The sequence below is a fragment of the Patagioenas fasciata genome, chromosome 11 (assembly GCF_037038585.1).
Source record: "Patagioenas fasciata isolate bPatFas1 chromosome 11, bPatFas1.hap1, whole genome shotgun sequence".
Lineage (NCBI taxonomy): Eukaryota > Metazoa > Chordata > Aves > Columbiformes > Columbidae > Patagioenas > Patagioenas fasciata.
In genome coordinates, this window is record NC_092530.1 from 21,746,044 (window position 1) to 21,772,912 (window position 26,869).

A 26,869-nucleotide genomic window follows, 5' to 3' on the forward strand; every position below is an offset into this window, starting at 1 on the left:
TAGTTTCCTCAGCTGTGTTGTCTTTAAGAGTCACAGGAGACAAGGTTCTCCACCAGCATGTCACCTTCTCCGCTTTCTCAACTCCTCTGCGACTTTTGTTCTCCCTTGTGGTATTTTACAGAGTTTTATTTCTGAGAGGTAGCTCAGAGTCTATAGGCTCTATCTTGGTACTGCTCAGCACTGTTACAGGTATAGAGCTGCATAATTGTCGCACCCTGATAAGAGAACATCAGACTGTACTTTCATGTTCAGTTTTTCAGCCTCTGCTCAGATACTGTTATTTAACTGCTCTTTGCGTTAGAGAAAGCAGAAAGCAACATTGCTTAGTAGATTTGTGGAGAGTACAAAAGAAGGCAGCTCTCAAACACTTCTCCAGCCTGCAGTACATACTTAAAGAGTATCACCTTTCAAGCATAGATGCTGAGAGCTTCTGGATGCTGTTACTGTGCATGGGAAAAGGGAAAAATGACCTTGGGTAATGAAGTGGGAGGGCACTGCACATGATAACAATGCAGTTGCTGAAGAATGGCATAGCTAGATACTCATCCAATTATCATATGAAAAAGAGGTTTGAATTCTAGTTTCAATACAGAACAATTTAAACCTCAGAGCCTCCCTGTAATGGATAGCGAAAACTAAAGCCAATTGTTAGTCTGGTAAGAAATGTTCTAAAAATAGTCGCCATCTACATGCGAAATCTCTGTGTGCTTCTGTGACCTACAGCAGTGTATTTGCTGACTCTCTCCCAGGTAATTGGAAAGCTAAGCAGATGCAAACTAAACTCTCTTCTCTTCCTCTGATTAAAAGAGTAAAATACTTCATTGGTCACTCCAGGCTTCATTTTATTAACATTCTGTTAACATGTACTGTACATGTAGGTAGATGTGGTTAGCACTGAAATAATTTACATTGGCAACAGCATTTGAACATAACTTGTATTATTTGAACATAAATTGTATTGGGGCCAAATTCTTCTATCCTTTGTCCTAAAAGATATCTTCACCAGGCTTCTCATAAAAATCTTAGTTCCACCTACATTGCAAACTAGAACAGTATTTTAGTATATTCAACTACATAGTTTGTATATGGTCTTGCTCCAAGTTCAGTAAGACAGATTTCTTTTTTTCTTAGAGGACTAGAGGATATATAATTCTTCTAATTCTTTCTCCTCCTTTTTTTTTTTTAAGTTTGAATTTTTGTAAAAAAATGACAGAAACCTTCAGGGAACAAACTGTAGTCTGAATGCAGACTAATCCTTCTTATTCTGTGTTCAGTAAGAAGTTCAAGGCTGAAGAGCCAGGACAGTTTCTTTTGCAAATGATCTCTCAACTTTGAGTTTTCTGGTAGGAAATTAAGATAGTAATAAGAGGTCCTAATATTGCCCCCTGCAGAATAGGGAACAGACTTACATGGGATGGCAGTACTTTGGATCTCCCTTGTACTATGCTGCACATTTTCATCAAACATATTGACCTTTTTCCAAGTTCATCATACTTGGAGTTTTAACTGGATAAAGGGTTCAGGAGAGCTGGGGAATGAGGACTAATATGTAAATAATCTGATCACATAGAACTCATTCAGAATAAATAAAAAAGGAATGGAATTCCCTCTAGGTAGGTAGTAAAAAAACCCAACCCTAGTAATGGGAAAGATCAGTTTAATACTTTCATGACAAAAAGCAATTTTCAAGGCAGCTGTCAGTTGATAGGTATTTATAGAAATTCAGCAATTTTTTGTTTGTAAAACAAAGTCTAGAATGGATGACAACAGCAGAAAATAATTGTTTCTGGCACTGATTTTGTCAACCATTTCTAAGCTGGAACTCGATAATGTGCTTCTCCCAAATCACCTGCTGGGGATCTAATTGTGCCCCCTTTCAGTTTAGCAGTACAAGGTAGATCGAGTCCCCAACATGTAGCTGGAGCTGTCTGAAATGACCATTCAAATCTTCCAGGCTCAGCTGAAAAGACACAAGATAATTGCTTATCATGAACTCTTTATTCGTTCTCCTTTTGCCTTGTGCTGTCCTGTGCTAAGGGCGACTCACTACTGATAGATGATCTGAGTAAAATTGTTGGACGTGGAGTTTTTGCAGGGGCAATGCAAATGCAATGTCACAGGTTGGAAACGAGAGTGACAACAGCTTGCCTAAATGGAGACAGAGGAAGATGGAGGTGTTGTCTACCTGGTATTGACAGCAATGCATTCAGCCTAATGTTTTAGTGAACAGTGAGTATCTGTCTTGTCATGGTAGCACAGAGCTGGGCTTGCAGCCACGGCTTGTACTTACTGTGCTTCTCAGAAAGGTTTTTGCAGTCCCTGAGCGCTGCTTGTGCCTCTGCTACCTGAACAAGTGAGCCTGGAGCTCAGCATCGTGCTCATGGCAGCGCTGGGGACACCATGGTGCAAGGAGCCACGAGGCACCACGAACTGGTGCATGTCCCGCTGCTATCGGCTGCAAATATCACAAGCTGTTGTGCTAGACATCAAAGCATCATCAAATATAATTCTTAAAAGTCACAAGAAATCTTGACTTTCCCACCCATAATTTCTCAGCTGGTAAAATCCAGTTTAAGTCTCTCTGCTATGCTGGGTGCTAAAACCTGAAAAAGAGGTTCTGGTACAAGTCACCACAAAGGGCTTTGAGGAGAAAGGACTGAGGTGAGAGTGGAAGGCAAGAAGAAAGGAAACCACCTCCCCAGCGAGAGGGAGGCGACAGCCCGCCCAGAGCTCCGGCGGCCTCCGTGAGGAGAAAAGCCGCCGCGCCCCCGTGTGCCCTCCCTCAAGATGGCGCCCAGCGCCTCACCCCCTCACCGCGCAGCCGCCGTGCCCTCAACGCGGTCGTGACGCCGCCGCTACCGGGCTCGGCTGAGGCGGCCTCCGCCAGGCGCTGGCCGTGGCAGTCGGGGGTGCCGCCTCGGCTCATGGTGCCTTTGCGTCTTCAGGCTGGAAGATGAGGCTGCTGGCAGCCGGTCTTTTGCTGGTGGCACCTCTCTGTGCCGCTTTCTACCTGCCCGGCTTGGCGCCTGTCAGCTTCTGTGAGAAGGGGGAGGAGACCGAAGGCTGCAAGGTGAGAGCCTCCACGGGAGGGCCCGACACAGGGGTCCCCCCCTGAGCGGTGCAGGCGAGGCGGGGAACCGCCGTGTATCCCCGGACCCGCTGCGTGCCGGCCCCGGGCAGTCTCCCTCAGGCGGCAGCCTTCACTCCGGGAAGTCAACCACCCGTCCTTTGGGTGCACCCGCTGTGTTTTTAGGGTGAAAACCTCCCCTTTTCCCGTTGAACTTTTCAGTTAGCGCCGGAAGGGTCTCTCCCCGGTGCTTCATTCCTTGTTTTAGCCCCAGCGGTGCTGCGGGGGGAGCGCGGCAGAGGCGCGGCCCAGCCCGGGGCCTGTCAGGAGCTGTAACTCCGCTTTGGGACAGCGAGCTCCGAGACGTGTAACGGTTCCTGCCAGCTGCCCATGCGGTTCGTGTCGGCTGCACATCTGTTCCTCCAAGTCTGTATTTTCATGTTTTTTTCTCCCTCTGTCCATCCCTGTTTCAGTCACTGATCGAGCTCTTCGTAAACAGACTGGACTCGGTTGAATCGGTTCTGCCCTATGAGTACGATGCGTAAGTACATCACAGCAGCCCCGCAGAAGTGTTTGGAAAGCCTGTTTTCTGGTCTTAGCTCAGGGATGCAGTGCCTGGTACAGCACGTGTGTTTTGGGTGTAGGGGTGGAAGAGTAAATCCAGCATTTAGCGGCAGGAATGAAGTTCAAGAGGGCGGGAAGGATGAAGGTCATACCTGTGCGTCCTAACCATCCTCAGTTACTGAAACATGCGAGGCTGCTAGGTTTCTAGTGGGTGTGCTTTTTTTGAGCTGAGTACTGGGTTTAGTGTTGATTGTTTGCTATGTCTGAAAATTCTTCCTTTTGGTCAAATATGAGAAGACAGGAGCTTTGTGTTTCTTGTTTCTGGAAAATAAAAGGAATTGGAAGAAGGGTCATTTTTCCTTTTACCACGAAAGCTCTGTATGTAGTCTTTGTTTGGTTGTGTTTTGTTGTTTGGGTTTGTTCTTTTTTTGATTGTTGCCTGTGAAACCTATTACCTGTTTTGCAGATATTTATAGGTATAGATACACAGTATGACTTATTGTCTTGCTCTTGGGCTTACAGAGTAGAGTAACTTGCTGGTGTTGTAGATCATATCCTGTGTAGTGAAACAGTAACAGCAAGAGCAGTGACAATCTTAAGAAGTCCGCAGTGTTTCTATTTGCATTAAACTTTATGGAAGCCAGTTAATTTAGGAGCACTTATTGAGGAAACGTACTTGTTTGTCAAAGATAAGTGATTTTTTTTTTCCCTGCAACCCTGTTTAACAAAAATCCAGGATGGTTATGTTCTCTTTCCCATATTCAACTGTTTCAGACTCTGTATAGTTGAAAAGAATTGGTGAATGACATTTGGCAGTGTGACACATTTAATATTAAAAACACTTCCCTTCTTTGAAGCATGTTACACATGAAATACTATTTGTAAAGACTCCTTAAAGGAAGGAGTGTAGTTACTTTTCTGAAACTTTTGCAAGAGAGACGGACAGTCTGTAGTAGTCTTTTTTTTTTCCCCTTAATATGAAATATTCTATTCTTTTAAATTGCCATTTGAAAAGGGTTCTTGGACTAAGCATTGTTCATTTTGTTAAAGGTACTTCAGCTGTAATATATCTTGATTGAAATGGATATCAAAATACCACTATTTTTATATACTATATGCCAAATTTATTTGCAAAGGCACTCACAATTCTTACTAACACTGGCTGATCCACCAAAGAGAAGCATGAAAGCTGCCATATTAAGGACATATCTTAAGGAATTGTGTTAGCTTGATATTTACATTTATATGTCAATTAAAAATTAAAGCTAATATTTTCCACTTTTTTTCCAGTTTTGACTTCTGTCAAGATACGGAAGAGAAAAGACCATCAGAAAATCTTGGACAAGTGCTGTTTGGGGAAAGAATAGCATCATCTCCATATAAGGTTATTTTGTCCCTTGAAGTTGATCCTGTTTAAATACGATAGCTGTCTTTCTGATGGCTGTAATCCATAGACATAGCTGAAAATGTCATGGTTGTGCAGTTATCTTTAGTATAAACTTTATACTGTTTATGTAATAAAAACAACCCCCCACCACCATGAAGACATCTTAGGGTGGTTAATTAAAGTTGGGAAGCTGAGCCAGTAATAATTTGTCTTTCTTGTTTGTCTATATTAGAGAGAAATCCAGAAGCTGTATCTTAAAGATGTGTAGAGTGTTAGATGATCTGAAATCATTAGTTAAATGTAATATTGGAGGCTGTAAACTGGTGGTTCAGGAGCTGTTTCAGATACTTGGTTGTACTGTTGGGCAATTTCCAGAGTGGGAAAGAGAGGCCAAGTTGGAGCTCACTTCCAGCTTTTCCCTGCTTTAACACTTTAAGATCTGTTGTCTAAAATGAAATTTTACATTGTTGATGCATGTCGCTTGGAGTCTTCTGTAAAATAAATGTATGGAAGTATTTTGTATATTAGGTATGTAATATTTTTTCTGTCTTGTTCCCTGCATTAGCAATGATCAAATGTAAAGGCTCTAAAATGCTGTCCAATCAACTTGGGGAGATTATTGGCAGTGAAGGACATATAGTCAAACACTGGCTCTTAATGCTTGAAAGGTGTATGCTGTTCAAGTGTAGCTTCCAAACTGGAATTTATTGGTGAAACTGAAAACTGGGCTCTGTTTATGTGTGAGGGTTGCTAGATAATCCAAAATCCTGTGAGAAAAAGAGGGAGCAGAGTTTCTGAGTCTGCTGCTATGCAGTCTATAGGGACTTAGTCACATCTTTTCACAGGACTGTGAAGGAGGTGATGCCTACTCCCTTGGGTAAACTTCTAAAAGTCCCTCTGATTCTCTGAGCTAATGTATATTGATGCTGGCCACAATAAGATTTGAAATATGTAGCATGATAGTTCATTTGGACTGGATACCCATTGAGTAGATTAAGTATTATAACAATTACTTGTGTGAAATGGCTGTACATTACAGTGATTAGAAAATACTGTTGTTATTTAGCACTTCAGCATTGATAAGGTTACAATTTTCAGTCATGTTTTAGATATGTTGGCTCACTAACAGGTAAACCTCAACTGGGTTAGAAAAGAAATTCGATACACAAATGTGAGCATGTTTTTGTTAGGTGGTGTCCGCACTCGAAGTGTAGATGCTGTGCAACTTGTGTTTTTGGCAGCCTTGTCTCATAACTTAGCCATGATGGGGAAATGCAGCTAATGTTACATGAAACATTTGAAAAGGGTGTAGTTAAATTCTGGTTTAGCAGATGATGAGATTGCTAAAAATCTGTAGCCCAGATAAACTACCTCCAGATAGACCTTCAGATTGAAAATTAGCAGAAAAGGTGTTGCCAAAATAAAACAAACTGGTAAAAGAAAAAAGAAATGTGAAAGGGGATTGTTGATGCTGGCTATACATCTGACATTTAAGTTAAAGCTGTATGGGAAATTCTGGCTGTAGGAAATTTGATAGCAAGGAGGTGAAAAATCTCAAAAAGGTCAGCTTTACATGAAAAAGGAACTCTACAAGATTTTTGAAGCAAAGCTGAAATGACTTTGTGTGGGTTTTTTTTTAACAGTTCACTTTTAAAGAGCAACAAACATGCCAGAAGGTTTGTACAAGATCATATGACCCAGAAAACAGTGCTGATAAAAGCAAACTGGCTTTTTTGAAGAAAGGAATGCAACTGAATTATCAGCATCACTGGTAAGATGAGATGTGTCCTTGAGGCTGGGATTTTTTTTTTTTCCTGGCTTTTTTTTTACATTGTTATCTGTGTTCTAAGTGGTTGTCTTCTTCCTCCTATGTGATAGTTTTCATCTACGGTGCATCTTGTGAGCACTGTTGAAAACTGTGTGCATTATGTGAATATTAAATGTCAATGTGAAATAAAGTGCATCCATTTCTGAGGTTGTGTTCTTTGATTTCTGTCTAGGATTATCGATAACATGCCTGTAACGTGGTGCTACGATGTGGAAGATGGACAAAAATACTGTAATCCAGGATTTCCAATAGGATGTTTTGTTACTCCAGATGGTAGAGTTAAAGATGCTTGTGTTATAAATGTAAGTTGTGTAACTTTTTAAATTAGTATAGCAGATGTAATTTCATTTACAGTTTTATTTTTAAACTTTCCTGAGAAAGAACAGATACCCTTGTAAACATGGTTAATGTTCAGAATGTGGACATTGACAAATCTACTTCTGTATGCAGTTCTTACTGATACAATTATCTAAAAAAATATGTTCATACAGATCTTTTGACCAATATAGATAAAACAACTGCGTTGGTGTCTAAAAGCCTTAGAAAAGGGAGTTTTTGTTTTGAAATGTCATGTGTATTTATCCTTGTACCTATTAATTCTTTGTCCGTGGTGTATTTGTGTGCAAGACCTTCTTTTATCAATGTCAGATAGGAGCTTTCTAGTGAAGACCTAGAAATGGGTGCTGTGTTCTAGTTGCAAAAGTTATGTCTAGCACAGTTTACAAGTTAAATGTGTCAAGATTTTCCCAGATGGCTGGAAGATAACTAACACAGCTGTGACAGAGAAAGAACTAAATTGATAACAGTTTGAAATGCGTCAGTCATCCTAGAGAGTTCTATGGTGAATTAGTACAGTTAAAGATAATAGTGTTACAGTTTTATCTCTCCTGCGGTGAGGGACCGTGGCTCCTCTCAGTGAGGAGAGAGCTTTCTGCTCTGGTGCATGACTTGCTGCTTGTATGCAGTGCAGTAAATTTACGTGTATTCAGCTGGTGTGATGCTTCTTGCAGGTGATGCCTTTGTCACGCATGTTCAGTTTACTTGGTCAACAGTCACCTTCCAACTCCTCAGGTTCCCTAAACCATTGAAAATGGTCTGTGAATTGAATAACCTATTCTAGTTAGGTGTTCAACTATATTTGTATGTGAGTTTGTTTGTTTTTTATTTTAAGTTGATGCTGGTGTCTGTGGAGTTGGGAGCTGTCTGGTACACAGAAAATGGTTGTAGCAAAATCAGCAACTTGAATGTAAAGTTGTTTGTTTTTTGGGAAGGTGGAGCTTCATACATAGGCAGCAGTGGTTGAATTTCCTAATGAGTACTTAGGGAGCTTGTACTGTGTATCCATGAAGTGCTCTGCAAATCTTATGTGCTAGCTGTGCTGTGGATGCTTTGCCAGTGTATCTGCTATACCCAATGTCAGTTTTAGTCTGTAGATTCTAAATGGGATGAGAATGTTGCATGGTATAGTGCTGGAGGGGTGATTGTTACATGGGCAAATTAAAAAGTAGCCCCGTGGATATGAGTGTAATCTCTGGGCTGAATTGCGGAATGTCATCCTCTTTTAGGAGTATACCCAAATGCCCATCCCAGCAGACATAATTATCTCTTCAAAAATGGGGCCTGGAAAGGGATTGTTATAATGCAGTGGCACAGCTACAGTTCGTCCTTGTATTTATGCAGCTGATGAGCTACTTTATCGCATCAACTGCTACTTTGGAAATGGAGGAGACGAGTATCTAAAGATGAGGTTATAGTATGGCACAGGTATGATTCTAGTCTTCTCCTGATGGGAATCTTGATCACAGTGAAAGAAGAGGAATCCAGATAAATTTAATGCAAGATACCTTCATATTTTCCAGTGACGGGACAGGGTACAGAAGTTGTGTTGCAATTGAAATACACATGGCGAATAAAGGTGTATGTTTTTTTTTTCCTTGGAAATTCAACTAGCAGTCTGTCATCCTGCTCCCCTAAATAAAATTAAAGCTTTTTAAACAATGACAGTGTTGAGGAGAACAGAATATCCAAGTCCACTTTTATTTGACTCTGGTATCATCTGAGCTTTATGCAGTTCTTTGTAATTCTGAATTCTGAAAGGACAGGGATGAGAAATCAGAATAGCTACTGAAGGTGAAGGTAGTATTTTGAAACAGAACTTGGTTTGTAAGCTTTGATAGCTGGAGTGTCTACCAGGAGGAGTGTGGGGTGAAGATACATGATGAATCTGAATTACTTGTACATTGAATAAACACATCTTTGAACTTGTTTTGGTAGCTTTTTGTTGCAAATGCAAAAATGGTGTCAAATACATTTAAATTTTACTAGTAACACAGATATGATACTTTAATATGTTGGTTTGTATTTCTGTAATACAACAGAATATATAGAAAATATATGAATATTTTATACAGGTATATTAAAAAGAGTGAATGTTCACATATTTCCCCTTTTTCTTGTTCCTTCATTGGACAGTAATCTCATTTTTAAAGTTCTTGGCTGCTTGCGCCCCCTCCTGTTGGAGAGGTTTCTCAATCTCTTGATGATATTTTGTAGTCAGAGTTTAACAAGAAGAACACTTTCTACCTCTTCAACCACGTTGACATAACAATCATGTACCATAGTGGGAAGGATGAAAACTGGCCCGGTGCGAGACTGGTGATGGCAAGGCTGAGACCACAAAGGTAACTGTCCATTAGGGCAGCAAATTCTAGTACTAGGGAGTCCTGACAGTAGTTGCAAACTTAGAAATGATACCTGGTGTCAGTAAGTTCTGAGGGATGGGTTATTCTGAATTCTGATAAAACTTTTAGTATAGTGGTTCAAAACTGGAACTAGCATAATAACGAGTAGTTCCACAACTGTAAATGTCATTTAACTTTGCTTTAGAAAGGTGCCCCAAAGTTTCTCCTGATGGAAAAACTGCTTATGCAGACTTTCAGAACCTGACACAAACAATAAAAGCTTTCTCATGTGTTTATTGATGTTCCTCTGGGTGTGCATTACCTTGTTTCAAAAGACATGTTTTCAGATGCACTGAGAAACATCCTTTAACTGAGTGACAGTTTCCCGTGTCATCTCTATTATTGTTGCTGTGTTGCCTCCCAAATCTACTTTGTATGAAGGTACAGTATTTTTACTGGTGTACTTTTCCCTGTGTTAGTTTGGATACTGAGGTATAGGCAGAATATCAAGTTAATACTGGTATTCAGAACAGCAGAAGACGATGACTAATTTTCTAAAACTAACTTGTTTTCTTAAACAGTGGTTTCTTAATTTATGTATTTCTGTTGACCAGAGAGGAGATGCAGCAATTCAGAGGTCAGAAACAGACAGAAGGGATTACTATGGCCTCTTATCAGTCTGTTCATGCACAGTTAATACTTACTATATTGAAAAGCACAACCTGTTTTTAGAATTTCAAAGTAAGATGCTGCTTTATTTTTTAGCTAAACTCTTCCCTATTTTCTACAGAGACTAAGTACATTCTTAAATTACACTACCAGTTTCTCAAGTCATACAGACATGTATGATATAACATGCCTTGGATATACTTGCTTTTTCTGTTGCCATGGTATAGTGTGTTTTTAGTGAGTTATACTTGCTGTGCAGGTTTATTCCTTCCATTTACCTCTGCTCTGATATGGTGACAAGAAGATTCTACCAGCCTTCTCCAATCTTTAAATTAACGCTTTCTCAGTTGCATCCTGACTGTTTGAAAAGTGAGAATTTATCTTTTCGCCAGTAATGCGGACCACAAGGGGGCATGGTTAGGTTACACATAACCTTAATTTTGTTCTTCTCTGACCTGATGTTTTCCTTGGGGCTTTGCTTCAACCTTGAAGCTCTCCCGAGAACTAGTGTTCAGTTCTGTTGTGGTTTTAAGGCTGTTACAGAAATTCTGAATACTTATGCCTAATTATAGACATGATTTTATTTTTCTCATATTATCTCTAGCCACAAACATAAGTATTCATAAAAATATACATTGAGATCTTCACTCTTTGGTAGAAGAACAGAAAAGCAGGTTCTCAAAGAAGTTGAATAACTGGTACAAAGTAATATACACAGCTCTCTTTGTGGTGTGTTTCATTTGGTTTTTATTAAATAACAAATTCCTTTTACTTAGAAAAGAATTTGAGAAAATTCATCCTTTAGAGCATGTGCAATTTTATTTAACTTTCTTTGTTTCCCCTTAGCTACAAACATACAGATGAGAACAACTTAAGCTGTGAAGGTCCGCCTATGGAGATTCCTGGAGAATTCACCAATAAACTGAATTTGATCTACACTTACTCTGTGACATTTGAAGTAAGTATTGAATCTGTTACATGAATATGTAATTCTCCAAAAGAATATCCAGTTGTTTTGATGTCAATTTGCTGATAGCCATAAGTGGATTTAAGCAGTGTAAATTCCTTATGGTCATGTGAAGCAGTTTCCCCCAAACCTATTACTTTTCCATTACTGTAGTTTAAGTGGCAATTGGAATGTATGAAGACCTTTTTGTTTGTCTTATTTTAATGTTAATAGGTAGTAGGCTGAATAAATGCAAGAGTTGTCTTCCTTGAGATATGCTCTATGTTTTCAGAGTTCAGCCATGGTACTGAGAATCTGATGTTGAATACATGTTTATATTATATTTAAAGATGCTTTTGTGTTAAATATTGATTTTTAGCATATTGTAAAGCTGTTTTTTTTCTAGTGAAGTTGTAGGTTTTGTCTCGTTTCTATTGCTTTAATTTATTCACTAGCTTTTTTTTTTTTTGACTAGATGGCCATTTATCTTTTTAGAGTTAGTACTCTGATGCTTTATTCAGCCTGTTTGACTTAGACAGGAGGAAATGAGACTTTCTTGCGAGCCTTTACCCCAGTGTGGAGAGTGAGTCTCTTGGGGGGTTAGTGTAATTTGGTTCAAGCTCCTTCAAACCTTGGTACCAGTCTGTCCCAAAACATGGTTATTTTTCTGGCATAAGACATCAGTCTTGCAGGATTTGGCCTGAGACCACCAGTTTTGTATAGGCAGTCAAGCAGTCATCGTATGGCAACAGCTTTTGTTCTACCAAATGGAATTTGAGTGAGCCAGGGACCTCATGGTGCCCAGCTCTGTATTATGTTCGCCTCCCTTGAGGCACCTGCTCTTCCTTAGACCCTCGCGTTTCACTATATGAATGAGCCTCCTGTCTATTAACATCTGTGCTGAAATCTAGGTGATAAATTGCAATTTAGAATTGCAGTGGGAGCTTTGGCCGGTTATTGGCATCATGTGTCTGGCTGGTGGGCTGCCCGCAGGTGGGCGTGGCTGGTGGGCGTGGCAGCGGCAGGTTCCGGCGCGTCCAGCAGGTGGCGCTCGGCGCGTCTCAGTCTCCCTCAAAACTGTCGGTTTTGTGTTCTCCCTTAGCTTTGGTTTGAAATACTGCCGATACCTCTTATTTTTTTTTTATCAATGGTTTCAAAATAACTTTAAAAGGGGAGTATTTATCAGTGAGAAGTATTTTTAAATACTAGGAAAGTATTTTTAATATATTTATGTATGGGGAAAATAATTTTATATATATTTTAAGGACTAAGGAAGTGATCGTCTCTCTGTACTGGGCACTAGTGAGGCCACACCTTGAATCCTGTGTTCAGTTTTGGGCCCCTTCCTACAAGAAAGGCATTGAGGTGCTGGAGAGAGTTCAGAGGAGGGTGATGAAGCTGGTGAGGGGCCTGGAGCACAAGTGTGACGAGGAGCAGCTGAGGGAACTGGGGCTGTTTAGCCTGGATAAAAGGAGGCTGAGGGGAAACCTTATCATTGTCTACAACTGCCTGAAAGGAGGTTGTTGCATGGAGGGGGTTGGTCTCTTCTCCCAAATAACAAGTGATAGGACAAGAAGAAATGGCCTCCAGTTGTGCCAGGGAAGGTTTAGGTTTGGTACTAGGAAAAATTTCTTACCAGGAAGGGCTGTCAGGCATTGAACAGGCTGCCCAGGGCAGTGGTGGAGTTACCTTCCTGGAGGGGTTTAAAAGGCTTTTAGACGAGGTTCCTAGGGACATGGCTTAGTGCCAGAGTTAGGGTAGTGGTTGGACTTGATGATCTTGAGGGTCCCTTCCAAACAAAATGATTCTATGATTCCATAAATAGGAGAATATCAGTTTCACTAAACCTGAATACATAAACCAGTAAAATGTGTAACTGTTTTATGGTCCTAATATGACAGCTGACTTCTGATGAGAAAGCAATTGTATCCGCTTTAATTCATTGAAGCGAACAAGGTATTTAGCTCTGTGTATATGAAAAATATGCACCATCGTGCCTGTGATGTTTAATACATAAGTGTACAAAAATCTAAGTATGTGGGCAGTTTAGCACTCAAGTAACAAACTTTAGAACCACACTTCTGAAACTCTCTCACAACTAGCTGTAAACTACTGATCAGCTGCTGATTAGGCCAATAAAATGCAACTTACAGCGATTTCAGCCACCTTGTTGTGTTATGTGTTCTTGATCCAGAACATAGAGTCAGAACTTAAAAATTCTGGGCTGCAGACATAGTCTAAATTTTGAGAATAAACTGTACAAATTTATCACGTGGTGAATAAATGAAGTTTTGCTGAACTTCATGCCAGCCGGGAGTCCGAATTTGATAACAGGACAGCAAACGTACATCCCATGAGACAAGCTGTAGAGGACAAGGCTTGTGGTCAGAATCGTCGCTTGTACAGCTGTGGTATGAAATGTTTAGAGGAGGAGACAGAAAAGAATGGAAGCATCTTTCAAAGGTGAAAGTGCTGAATGATTTCTTAAATCCTGCACAGGCATATCTGGAAAGGAAAGTTGCCAGGAATCAGAGTGGAAAACAGCCTGTATCAGACATCGTTACAGCAGGGAGTAAGGAAGCCTGTGCTAAATACATTAAACATGATGAGAGAGAAAAATTCTAGGAGAAACTACAAACATACTCATAAAGTATGTTTAACAAAATTAAAGTTTCAAGATCAGTGTGTTGTGTGGGTGTAACTTGTGGTGATGTGGCGTGATTGGTTTTGAGTGTACATATGGGAGCTGCAGGCAGCTACATACCAAATCATGGAAGGATGAGGCTTAGTGAAGCCTCATTTGAGGGCAGATGTAGATAGGAGATTTCAATAAACAAGATATTCTTTGACAGGATGGAGAGATATGAAGAATTAATGCAAGAGGAAGGTGTAACATCCAGGGTTGATACCAAGCTTAGATATTAATGCTGAATGGGGGAGGTTTCTGGAAGTTATTTTATATATTTATTCTTTCTCACAGACTGCAATAAATTTGTACTTATTTGTATTAATTGCTATTTAATTTTTTTAATAGGAAAAGAATAGTATTAAGTGGGCTTCCAGATGGGACTATATTTTGGAGTCTATGCCACATACAAACATCCAGTGGTTTAGGTAAGATTTACATTGATTCAGTGAATAACCTTGCAGGGGGAGCACAAAGATTTTGAATTTGTGCTTCTAGGGATATATAACTTCTGCTGCAGTAGAAAGAAAGTCTGTTAGCTTTCCTGCAAGAAAACTTCCTTGTTTTCATATGCGAAATAACTTTTATCTGTCTTCCACCTCTTGGGAGTAACTGTAGTATTGCATTTGTCCGAAGGAACGCACCATTAATAACCGAAAAGCAGCTGCCATCATTTTAGTTTTGTCATCTCCATTCTGTAGAACTTCTGAGACGTTGTTGCTCTGCAGTGTTCTTATTGTTACTGTCTGGCTTTCTCTAACTGCCAAGTGAGAGGTACATAAGTGTACTGCATGGTTTGGGCTCAGCAGCTGCTTACAGTAAAAAGAAGGGCTTTTTTATAAGTAAAAGATGTATATGAAAAGCTCTTCCTTATTTCCTTCTGTACCATGCAAATGATACCAAGTAAGTATATAATTTATGTTGAAATGTTAATGTTTTGCAGTGTAAAGTGTTTGAAAAGACTAATCTGATTAAATATATGGTATGAATTGGAGTGCATGTCCTGAAACCTGAATAAATGGATTGAAAGCTTGACTTTTTCTTTATCTACAGTATAATGAATTCCCTTGTAATCGTTCTCTTCTTATCTGGCATGGTGGCTATGATCATTCTGAGGACTCTTCATAAAGACATTGCAAGATACAACCAGATTGACTCTTCTGTGAGTAAGATTAACAGCTCTTATGTGGGCACATTTTTTGTCTATCAGTTTTCAATTACAATCTAAAGAGATGTGTAACTACCAAGAATTTAATACAATGTAATAGATAAGTGTTCTGACACTGGTTGACTATCAAGATGTGGGAATTCCTCCTGAATCTTGTGGTTACATTATGAAGTCAATCTGGACACGTAGCTTGTGGTGACACTGACCTAAGCAGCCAGTGTGTTATTTATGGGATCTCCATCCTTGGAGATATTCAGAAGCCATCTGGACATGGTTCTGGGTCACCTGCTTTAGGTGGCCTGGCTTGAGCAGGGGGATTGGACAGGATGACCTCCAGAGGTCCCTTCCAGCATCAACCATTCAGTAATTCCGTGACTATGGCAACCTGGGATTACTTAAAATACCTTGGCAGTGCAGCCCTGTTTAAAGTCACATTATGTGGCCTTAGCGGAGGACCTGCGCTGTATCTGTTGCACAGACATCTGTAGCACAGAAGCAAAGACTTTGCTACCCACTTTGGTCTATTTTTCTCTCTAAAAATGCGTTTTGTAGTCTGAACAACTAAGCTTGTGAAGAGAACAGTTATTTTTGTTGATAACTGTCTTCTCCCCTCTTTAAGAGATCAGGCTTAAAATGACTGCAGCCAGGTATTGTCCCTATTGCAATGATGCTGCATTAGGAAGCTCAATTGCTGTAATTTTTCCAGTTCCGAGGTGGTATTTCTTTATAGGAGTTTGTGGGGTAGTTTGTCCAGACAGGAAGTGTGCTAGCTTGTGACTTGTGAAGTTTGGAAAGTTTGTGGTCTGAATTTCATGAGAAATATGCTACGGAACTTCATACAGCAAAGTGTATTTTTTTTTAAACCCTACATCGGATGATTATTGCAAAGAGGATCAAAAATTAAACCAACAGCTAGTAATGGAGTGAAAGTAGTGTGAGAATCAGTAGTTGTCACACTAAATATTATGAAAGAGATTCTGATTAACATAGGCTAATACAAATTGATTTTGCTTTTTGTCTACAGTTAGGAGATTGTAATATTGCAGTTCTTGTGCAACACACTTCTGATGTCTAATTGCATTAGAACAAATTGGTGTGTGTATTTATTTTTTTTTTTAATTTTATTTTAATATAATTCTCCTGGTGATCACTGTGTCAAGCTGAGCCTGGCTTGTCTGAATTAGCATAGAGACTGGAGCTTGTTGCCATCCAACTGAACCTATTGCAAGTTCTTTTGAAACATATACTCCTTAAAATAGCGAAGGGGCAGGTCCCTGTAGTGACTTGCTGCCTTGGTGGAAAAAATTACGACTGATAGTGAGTTTAAAAGACTTGACCAGTTCACTGTGAGTGGAAGGCTGAGTAAAAATTACCCTTTCTCACTAGTACAAGTGGTATCTGCAAGCCAAAGATGAGAAATGATGTCAGATACTACAAAGGTTTGAATTTTCACTGTTGTTGCTGGCTATCCAGATAAAGAAATACTTTAAAATGCACAAAAATGTTTCATATTGGAACTAAAATATTTGAAAGTACTTTTATTCTTCTTTGTGTTTTTGATATTTAATATCTTTTGTTAATGCAAATCCAGAGAGTAATTAAAGTGGAAGAATTTCTCCACATCCTTTAACTGATTGTTTTTGTGAAGCTTCTGTTTGATCTCTCAATTAAATTACGTTCAGTATGTTATACTGTGTTATCTTTATTAGTTGGTCATTCTTAATGCGATAAAGAGCAAGATTTGTAGAAGCTTGATTAGTTTTCATGGCTAACAGTAGGGATAGGTGTGGATTTAAAAAAATCGCACTTTATTTTCTCGCCAGTTCTAAGAGTCTTAAAGAACTGTTGCAGTTCAAGGAGCTGATTTTAAAAAGTTGTGAAGTAATTGTTCAAAAGAGGACCTGGGCTGAGGAAGCTGCGGTGAAACAAATTAGTATCTCACAGTTAGGAAATGCTGGTGATTCTACCTGCAAAGAGATGCACAAACCAGTGATCGTGGTCTTAGTATGTTCATTTAACATTCAGCTAATACCAACTGGCCTTCACTGTGATGTAGATTGAGTGAGAAATACATTAACTAAGTGTTTAGAAATCATTAGATTAGTTTTAGGGTCTTATGGCTAAGAGAAGATTCCTGAACTGAATTTAAGGCAATTCATGTCAATATCTTTTCAACAGTGAGAGGCAGAACTCCTGTCCTCTTTTTTTAAATCTCTTTAATCTGTCTTAAGATGCTGTATATCACTCGCTGATTTGGTCTGTAATCTTTGTTACCCTGTTTCTTGTGTGCTGTAATTCTAGTGGTAAGCAGTCCCTTCAACTAAACTCAGTACTCCTAGGTGGAATGAAACCTGTAGCTTGGTGAGGAAGAGAGTGGTCTTCTTGAGCCATTGGTTATTTGTGGCCTTGTCTGGTTTTGTTTGTTTGTTTTATGAGGTGTTTGTTTTGAGTGACTTTACTGAAAAGTTTTATTCTTCAGCAGTGGTTCCTTAGAACCGCTGGACTGAGGATCCCCCCACCCAGTGCCATCCATCCATCCATCCCTGACAGTGAGACAAAGAGTGTTGGTATTTGCCCCCAGTGACTCTAGGGAGCAGACGTTCTTCCAGGGTACAGGGACCATTTCATTCTCTTCCAATGTTGTCATTGAGACTGATAAGCTTTGTAATGGAAGCAAAAAGAAAGATGAATGCTTGAACTAGATTGAAATGCTGTAATCCAAGATAAATTAAATGGAATGCTTTGTTTTAGTTTTAAATTTAGAATGATGTTATATGGTGTGGCTAATTACATTTCATTTTTACTTTTTCTTGCTTTAAGAGATGAGGGTTTTCTTGATAAATTCTGCCTTTTTCTTTTCACTGAACCATTAGGGGGTTATAAAATCAATGAATGATGAATCAAATGCAATTAGTGTGCCTTTGGATCTAAACTGGAAGTTAATCAAACTTTAAATATGTATTTTTCATCTTGTTTGTGTTAATTCACTACTGCATTATGCATCTTTGCTAAAGACATTGTTGATTTTATACAGGAAGATGCCCAAGAGGAATTTGGCTGGAAGCTGGTTCATGGAGATGTGTTTAGACCTCCAAGGAAAGGAATGTTACTGTCTGTCTTTCTGGGCCAAGGAACGCAAATTTTCATTATGACATTTATTACTTTATGTAAGTAACTTCACTAAGGTGGTGTGTTTGTAGTGTAATACGGTAAGAAAGATACAATCTTATTAAACAAATGATAGAGGCTTGCTTTTGGAAACAAAGTCCTTCCTTTAGCAAAATAAAATACTAATACTGTTTCATAACGATAATCTGGATCACTTCAGTAATGCTGTTGTAAGTGGTGTCATTCAAAATATTGTGGTATCTGGGCTAATTCAGATTCTTCATGATTGCAGAAACTGAGCTTCCTGGTTACAAGTTTCTTTTTGAAAAACAAAAACAGTTTGTCATGCTGTAAATTATCCAAAGATCCAGTAGTGCAAGTTCAAAGACATCTAATCGAAGCTTTAATGTCCTCAGAACGCTTTCTATCTAATACGTTTGACACAACAGCCTGCAGCCACGCAGAAATAAGAGCGAGAATGTGTGCCAATGAAATAATACTGACACAACATTGAGATAATGAGAGCCTACCATAAATAGCTATATATGCATGTGATGATGTAGACTCTCACAAGTTGGTGTTTTATTATACGTTACCTATAAATTATATCACCATTTACTTTCTTACTCCCGAGTGGAACTGGAAAGTATACTGATGATTGTTACAAAAGCAGAATTTTTCAAATCCTGATTTCTAGGTTTTATTCAGATTTTTTTTGTCTTTCATACAGGAGCTGCCTTTTTTTTTTTTTTCCTATTGATTACATGATACTATAAGATAAATAGAATTTTCTTGACAGGCTTGTCTTTCAGTGTTGGTCACAGTTCTTTGTATCTTGCTTGACTGTAGTAGTTTCCTGTGCAACCAGTATAGTATAGAAAGAAACTGAGGGAATGAAAAAACATCCTTTTTCTGTTCAAAACCAAAACTTCCTGCTGGAGGTCACTGACAAGTCCTGAGAGTATCTCTGGGTTGGCCTCTACGATTGGTTCAGACACAGGGAGCCTTGAGTAAATGTGACTCATAAGGTTGTCTGTCTTCGCACTTATTTCTACCTTAAAAAAACAAAACCACCCGCCTTCCCTGCTAAAATAAAATAAAAACCAACCAAACAAAAAAACCCAACCCCCCAAAACAAACCCTAAAAAAATCCCCAAAAAATCCCCAACCTTCCCCCAATTAAAAAAACCCTTAGCTCTGTCAAAGGTTTTTCTGTTTTATTTTTCAGTCTTCTGGCTACAAGAGACTCTTTAAAAGATGTGGTAGAAATAATGCTTTTATTATGAATTAAACAGTGTCATTTGGGGTATGGTCATGTGATGGGAACATATGAGAGTTTATGCACATGGTCTTCATTTAAATATCTGATAGTCAAAGGAAACAGTGTTATATGTGTTCCAAGGAAATTTTGACATGTATCCACAGGTGACTAAATCTTTTTGTCTCTTTAGTCCTAGCTTGCCTTGGTTTTCTTTCTCCTGCCAACCGTGGTGCTTTGATGACCTGTGCAGTTGTCTTGTGGGTCTTACTGGGAACTCCAGCTGGTTATGTGTCTGCTAGAATGTACAAGAGTAAGTACATGTGTTTGTTTGATGGGACGCAGCAGGTTAAATTCATAATTGCTGGGCTTAATATAAATGTTGGACTGGAGCTGGTGTCTCAGACAACAAATCTGCTTCTTGCTGCCATACTGCAAAATAGTTGGAAAAAGTTCTGAACTTGAAATTGTTTTTACTTTTTCCCTCAGCGTTTAGAGGCGAGAAGTGGAAGACAAATGTTTTGCTTACAGCTCTGCTTTGCCCTGGGTTAGTATAATTTCCCCTCATTCTTTCCTTTATTTTTAAGTATAAATGAATCTATGGCGGGAAGCAGTGGGGGAAAAAACTGATTTGTTATGATGCTTATTTGTGTGTTTATTTTCTATATTGTTCTCCAAGTTGCTGTTCCTTTTGTATGTGGCCTATCTGTGAATATAATGAAAACTGAATTCTGAGGAACTGGAGCACAGTACTCTAGAACAGTCTTATTAGCATCTCGGTTTGTAATCATCTGTGGGGCAGGAGGAATGACGTGACTCTCTTGCATGATAGTGTCACAGCTTTTGAGAATCACCACACCAGAACATCAGGAATAGTGATGGAGTAATTCCAGTTTGGTACCACAGCACTTGGTGTGGTCCAGGTAATCCTGTTGTAACTGGTAATGGCGGCGGCCACTTTGTTGCAAGTAGGTGGTTTTTGGGGCAACTTTGTAGTGTGCTTCTGTAAATAGGGAGAAACTGCACTTTAGGGAGAATCTCTATTACCTTTTAGTACCAGTGTTTTATTGTAACTATGTTACTGAAAAAGATACAAGAAGTTATGACTTTTTAAAGTAAATAGTTATATACTGTTATACCATACAGTAGAAGTTAAGCGTGCTTCCGGGTGAGAATAATGCAGAGATCCTCTTAAACTGGTTATAATCATCTTATATAAATGTAGGTAGTGTCCATTTTTGGATATGGCTGCAGGGTGTATCATACTGAGCCCAATACTGTTGTGCCTGGGAAGAGCAATAGCTTTCCTCCCTTTCGTTTTCTCATAGCTCTCAAGACATCTAATGAGAATTAGATCAGTGAAGAAAGGGAGCAGAGACTAATTTTTTCTGCAAGTTTTCCATATTTCTTAGTTGCAACTTTGGGTACGTGAAGCTATCCCTTGACAAATGTCCTTGGCAAAAGTTGAGGAAAAGGTTATAAATAATTTCTTAAGGTAGTTCTTCCCTCCAAAAAAGCCAAGAATGAATAAAACATGACTTGGTTTTGAGTATAGTAGAATTTCATCAAATGAAATGTAATGCATTCGATAACTACCGAGTGTAGTATTTCTATGAGGGAATCTTATTTCTAAACAAAATGTGCATCAGTCTCCCTGCTGTCATTTAGATATTATCTTGAGAGAGAAGAAAATATTTATTGGTGGAAGAAATATCATGCTGATCATTTAAACTCCCAAATAAATTAAGCTTCACAGAGGAAGTAAAATGATTGGGGATGGTAAAATAGGAACAGATGTCTTGATTATGCTATGCTAGTTCAGTGAATTTGCATAATATCATAAACAGCCTAAGGCCATATAGTCTCAATAGACTGATGGGAGTTCATATTTGCAGGGTTTTTTTTTCTAACTTTGGAGGGGGTAAGTAGGGTCTGCATTACGAGTTAGAGCAGATGATGAAGATTAGCAAGACTTCTAAAATGGATTTGATTTTTGTATTTTGTTCAACAAGATACTTACACCAGAGGTTGCTTGGTTGTGCTTATTTAACAAGTCTATTCCCCCAAACAGCTTTAGCAAGTGTAAGGCCTCTCCTAGGGAAAAAGGAGCCTGCCCAGTGCTCTGATCCTTCCTTCTTCCTTTTTAAATTAAATACAGTGGAGGATTCATATTTGCTTTAGGGCAGTGTAAATTCTGCCTCAGGACCACTTTTTTTAACAAAACCCAGATAATGGTGCACTTTGCAGGGGCCCTTCCTGAGGATGAGTTTTCTGTGATACATCTCTGAATCCATGAATAATGGAAATTCAAGCAGGCTTTTTTATGAGGTTCCTTTGCAGTACTTTTTGCCTCGTTTTCAGAACGAGATGTTTGAAATCTTCATCATGTATCTTGAAGTTCTTTTCTAGTGTTTTCCCAGGATGTTTAGAAAACGAGGCAGATGCATTTAACTGGGGAGGGAAGAACAGGTCTGGAGACATGTCATGACTGATGCAGCCTTTATTTAAATTCTCCAAAGGTGCGGGCTGCTTAACTGTGTTAATACAAAGATTTTTGTTGTAGGGAAGAGCCCTGTTTAATCCACCCTTCTGCTACCCTATTGCTGTGACACACACTGTGGCAGGGTATACATTTGTTGTGAGCGATGTGCGGGTTCCTAAATATGAGATGTTACTATCACTGTGTTTTTTCAGAGGGGATTTACTGATTGTAAAGGACCTATAAAGGTAGTAGTAGGAAAGGTGATTCACATATGAAAGTGCAAACCCTGTCCTGGGGTGCATCAAACACAGCACGACGAGCTGGTCAAGAAGGGTGATTGTCCAACTGTATTCAGCGTTGGTGTACCTTGCGTGTGGGTCTGGGCTCCACAATTTAAGAAGGATGTGAAGGTCCTTGACTGTGTCCAGAAGAGGGCAACAAAGCTGGTGACATGGCTGGAGGGAATGTCCTAGGAGAAACAGCTGGGGATTTGGGGCTTGTCTGATTTGGAGAAGGGGAGGCTGAGGGGTGATCCTCGTGGCTCCCTCCAGCTTCTCGAGGAGGGGATGTGCTGAGCTCTCCTCCCTGGGATCCAGTGATGAGACACGTGAGAATGGCTCAAAGCTGTGCCGAGGGAAGGTTTAGACTGGACATTACGATGCATTTCCCTACTGAGAGGGTGGTCGAACACTGGAACGGGCTTCCTATAGAGGTGGTCAGTGCACCACGCCTGTTAGCGCTTAACAGGCATTTGGCCAATGCTTAATAATGTGCTTTAACTTTTGGTCAGGCAGTTGGACTAGATGAGGATTGTAGGTCCTTTCCAACTGAAATAGTCTATTCTATTATTTATTTTATCTTTTAGCACTTTGTATAGATTTTTACAATGGTGTGTTTCTGTTACTTTTTGGTTTTATGTGCGGAGTCTTTGTTTAAATAGCGGCTTTGCCACTGGAACTGTTGGATTTTGCAAGCATTTTTATGTTAACTGCACTATTGCAGAAAGTAACTGGAACTGTTAGGGAATGAAAGATTGCAAGAAGCTACATTTTTTTTCTGATGCAGACTTTTGACTGGTTTGTGTGGTGTTGGTTGTGTGGTGTTGTTTTGGTGGTTGTTTCTGTTGGTTTGGTTGCTTTGGTGTGTGTGTGGGGGTGGGTGGGAAGGGTGGTTGGTTGGTTTGTTTTAATACTAACTGGCATTTATTCTTTCCTGAATATTTTAATACGTATTATGATTTTTCTTTTTTCAGGATTGTTTTTGCTGATTTCTTCATTATGAATCTCATTCTGTGGGTGAAAGGATCCTCAGCTGCCATCCCTTTTGGCACTTTGGTTGCTATCCTAGCTATGTGGTTTGGAATTTCAGTCCCACTAACCTTTGTTGGTGCATATTTTGGCTTCAAAGAGAAGGTAGGGCTCTGTGAATACAGATCAGAAATACATCTGTCCTCCGTAGTTGATCCACTGAATCCCTAAGCATACAAGAGCCGGTTGCATTGAAACATCTATGGCCCTGTGATTGTAAAGTGATGTTTCACTTGGATTTTGAAACTGAGTATATGCTTGTAATGTCACGCTAAACTTTTTTGCTTGTGTACATTCACTAGAATCAGAATTTAATAGTGCTCTTGGAGGTCTTCGTTGTCTCTTCTACTTCAATAATACCTCAGCACTTTTATTTTTGAGGTAGCATTTCAGTTTGTACTTCACTAGTTTGAGATAGTGCCAGACAACTAAGAAAAAGGTTGTGGTGTTTTGTTGTGGTTTTGTTTTTTTTAATGACTGAGCAGATTCTTTCCTTCATGCTTTGACTTGCTTACTTGACCAATAGTTGGAATGTCTAAGGCGTATGTGTTTTTTTTCCTAATGATAGATATCAAGTTTGTAGGTTTTTTGTTTAGTAACGTGTGATGGTTTCTGAATGAAAATAATGTTATGTTTCTTGAAATTTTTAGATGCTAATATTAGGGAAAAGTAGTAATCTTATTTATGATGTAACAACTTGTATTTAATCATATTGATTTATTTTGTAGCCTATTGAACATCCAGTTCGTACAAACCAGATTCCTCGCCAAATTCCAGAACAATCCTTTTTCACAAAGCCGTTGCCTGGTATCATAATGGGTGGTATCTTGCCATTTGGCTGTATTTTTATTCAACTTTTTTTCATTCTGAATAGCATTTGGTGAGTATCACTCTTGTTGTTCTAGTTATGCTGGTTTGAACATCCCAAACCAATTAATATAATAAATAAACCAATTTTTATATATTTTCTTTTAATCTTCTTGCAGACTTTTGTCTGCATATGTATTCCTGTGCTTAGAATTTATAAAACTAGTTCTTATTGACAACTGCAAAGTGTGAAATTAGAGTCCTGTTGCCTTGTTTTATCTTTCTGGCTCTGAACAGCACAAACATGGTTTCATACTGTTGTGGTTAGGTGGACCCTAATCTGGTGTGTAACTATATTATGATTTAGGAAACTAATATGATCAGCTATTAAATCAGAATCAGGTCATGATCTTGGGATCTGATGTTCTGCAAAACAAAGATTCCAGTCCCTGTGAAACATTGGCACCACTCCTAAATCTTGTAAAAATCTAATCAAGCAGGTGCATGGAAAATTAAACCAGTGCAGTCTTTCATAACTTTCACAGTGTAAATACAAAATGTTTAATATATTGTTGTTCAGTTGAGAATATTAACCTGAAGGTGCCCTCTGTTTATGTTAAGATTTCTTACAGAACGGTTTTAAAATCAGTTCTTAAACACAAATGTATGTTAGCCTTTTATATTAGTCCTCAACAAAAGTAGAAACTGTGTAATATAGCTGTGCTGGAAAATGCGTTCAGGGTACACTCTGGCTTTTTGGAGTTGGAATTACTCAATTCCCAAATTGTTGCTCGTTATTTCTCCTACAGAAGGGAAGAATGGAGGGAACGTGCACTTTCCACTCCCTCTGTCAAATCTTGCACTGCAGTAATTGTCATCATCACTCAATAGAGTTGATTTGGTTACTTCCCTTAGCTGAAAGACACCAGGTTAAAAATAAACAAGCATGTTTCCCTTGAATTTATTTCTGTGAGTGTTTTTGTGTTTAGTTTGCCCTTGGATGGGAGTCAGACATGGTCTGGGGATAGTCTGGAAGTGGAGGAGTGTCTGGTTGGGTTCAGTGAGGAGGTGCAGAGACACCTGGAAAGCTGAGCTGCTTGAGGAGGAACGAGTGGGTCTTGTAACTAGGGAAGAGTACAGGTGATGCAAGAGTCAGGGAAGTGAAAAGTCCTCTGAGAGACCCCAAGTGATAAACATCTCTGGTGGAAACTGTCCCTAACTGTCTCTATGAAAGTTTATAGATGGTAATTGCAGGGGAAGTGTAACTGAAGCCTTTGCGTGTTACTCTGTAAAGCAGTGGTTGTATTACTGCTAGTTTAAATGAGTGTATATTTACAAAGTACATTCAGGTAAAGAAAACTTTTTATGAATCAGCCAATAGCAGTATAGACAAAGTTATCCCAGTGGTGTGTGTGTGTTTTTGGTTTTTGGTTTTTTTTAGCTTAGCATCTGGTAATATAACACTGTAAATTTCCTCAGACCTTTAGCCAAAAATGAGACTCGTGCTTTTTTTATTTTAGGTCTCATCAGATGTACTACATGTTTGGATTCCTGTTCCTAGTTTTTATAATTCTTCTAATTACGTGTTCTGAGGCTACAGTTTTGCTGTGCTACTTCCATCTGTGTGCAGAGGTAACAAGTACAGTTTTGATGTAGATCATACTTTTAGCTGGAAGCTGTTAGAAATAGAGTTGAGGTATTCACAGATACTGCCGTGTGCTGGACTCTGAATGGATTGTATTGTCAGCCTTTGACATGTCTAACTATTCTGAAATGCATATCTTGCTTCAAAATTCACTGTTTGCAGCAGATAAGCAAAAATAAACAGCCTTGATCTTTAATATTTTCATGTTTGCCATGGAAGGAATACAGCTGACTTTGAGAAAGGGAAAAAAAGTAGCTATGTGCAATGTTGGATTTTTTTTTTTTAGATAGATTTTGAAGAATTCAATGTATTTCATAAGACAATGTTTTTTTAACCAGTTTATTTATATTCTGTTTTCTATGTGATGTCTCTTAGTGAATGGTTGTTTCTTTCAGGATTATCATTGGTGGTGGCGATCGTTCTTGACGAGCAGCTTTACAGCAGTTTATCTCTTTATCTATGCAGTTCATTACTTCTTCTCAAAACTCCAGATAACAGGAACCGCTAGCACCATTTTATACTTTGGTTACACAATGATCATGGTCTTGATTTTTTTCCTTTTCACAGGTAAGTACAGTGCTCAAACTAAAATGAATGTGGGGGGGGAGGTCCTCTTTTTTAAATGAGAAACATTAGGTGAAATTGAGATTATCTGAAACATTTAATACAATTCATGACTCTTTAGACAGTGTTACTTCTCTGGTTTGTGACAAGACACATAAGATACTTTTCAAGTTATTTTTTCTAACTTGAAGCTACATTTATTTATAGTGTAATTAATTTTCCTTTATTGAATATTGTATTAGCAGTGAGTTCAAACCATTACATTTTCAAAGTGCTGTTCTTGTTCACTTTGATATCAAGATTAACTTAATTCTAGAATTCACAATTGGTTCTAGAAGCTCTTTAGAGGTACAGCACTCTGTATATGGAGAATAAAAGATGTTTTCAGTGAGTGACCCAGGTTTGTGCTGGGGAAAGGAGTGAATGCTGCCATTAGAGAACTCTGAACTGTTAGGGATGGTCTTAACCTGCTCATTAAGCACCACTTCTTAGTGGCAGGAATGTACCTTAACAGGAGGAACCTATTTGAATACCTCTCTTCATTTTTGGTAGTCTGTCTTTTCTTGTGCAGACTAAGTGTCTTCTGTAGAATTACTCTAATGTTCATAATCACTTGGCTCAAACTCTAATTTTGAGGTTCATTTGATGTGAAATCTGTGCCAGATTTACCATGTGTTAGATGAAATTAGAAGCTCTTTGAAG

General features: G+C 38.9%; 1 protein-coding gene across 1 annotated transcript in view; it reads left to right on the forward strand.

Annotated features, from left to right (window-relative positions):
* The first annotated feature begins 2,809 nt into the window (after nt 1-2,809).
* LOC136106210 (transmembrane 9 superfamily member 2-like) overlaps nt 2,810-26,869 on the forward strand; it is a 30,822-nt gene continuing 6,762 nt past the window's right edge. Inside the window, exons 1-16 of the mRNA XM_065846415.2 lie at nt 2,810-3,070; nt 3,541-3,608; nt 4,922-5,015; nt 6,662-6,789; nt 7,019-7,148; nt 9,400-9,527; nt 11,043-11,154; nt 14,177-14,256; nt 14,882-14,990; nt 18,031-18,163; nt 19,556-19,675; nt 19,852-19,909; nt 23,097-23,256; nt 23,880-24,031; nt 25,479-25,590; nt 25,999-26,170. Coding sequence (XP_065702487.1) covers nt 2,954-3,070; nt 3,541-3,608; nt 4,922-5,015; nt 6,662-6,789; nt 7,019-7,148; nt 9,400-9,527; nt 11,043-11,154; nt 14,177-14,256; nt 14,882-14,990; nt 18,031-18,163; nt 19,556-19,675; nt 19,852-19,909; nt 23,097-23,256; nt 23,880-24,031; nt 25,479-25,590; nt 25,999-26,170 — 1,873 coding nt within the window. The 5' untranslated portion in view covers nt 2,810-2,953. The remainder of the gene's footprint in view (nt 3,071-3,540; nt 3,609-4,921; nt 5,016-6,661; nt 6,790-7,018; nt 7,149-9,399; nt 9,528-11,042; nt 11,155-14,176; nt 14,257-14,881; nt 14,991-18,030; nt 18,164-19,555; nt 19,676-19,851; nt 19,910-23,096; nt 23,257-23,879; nt 24,032-25,478; nt 25,591-25,998; nt 26,171-26,869) is intronic.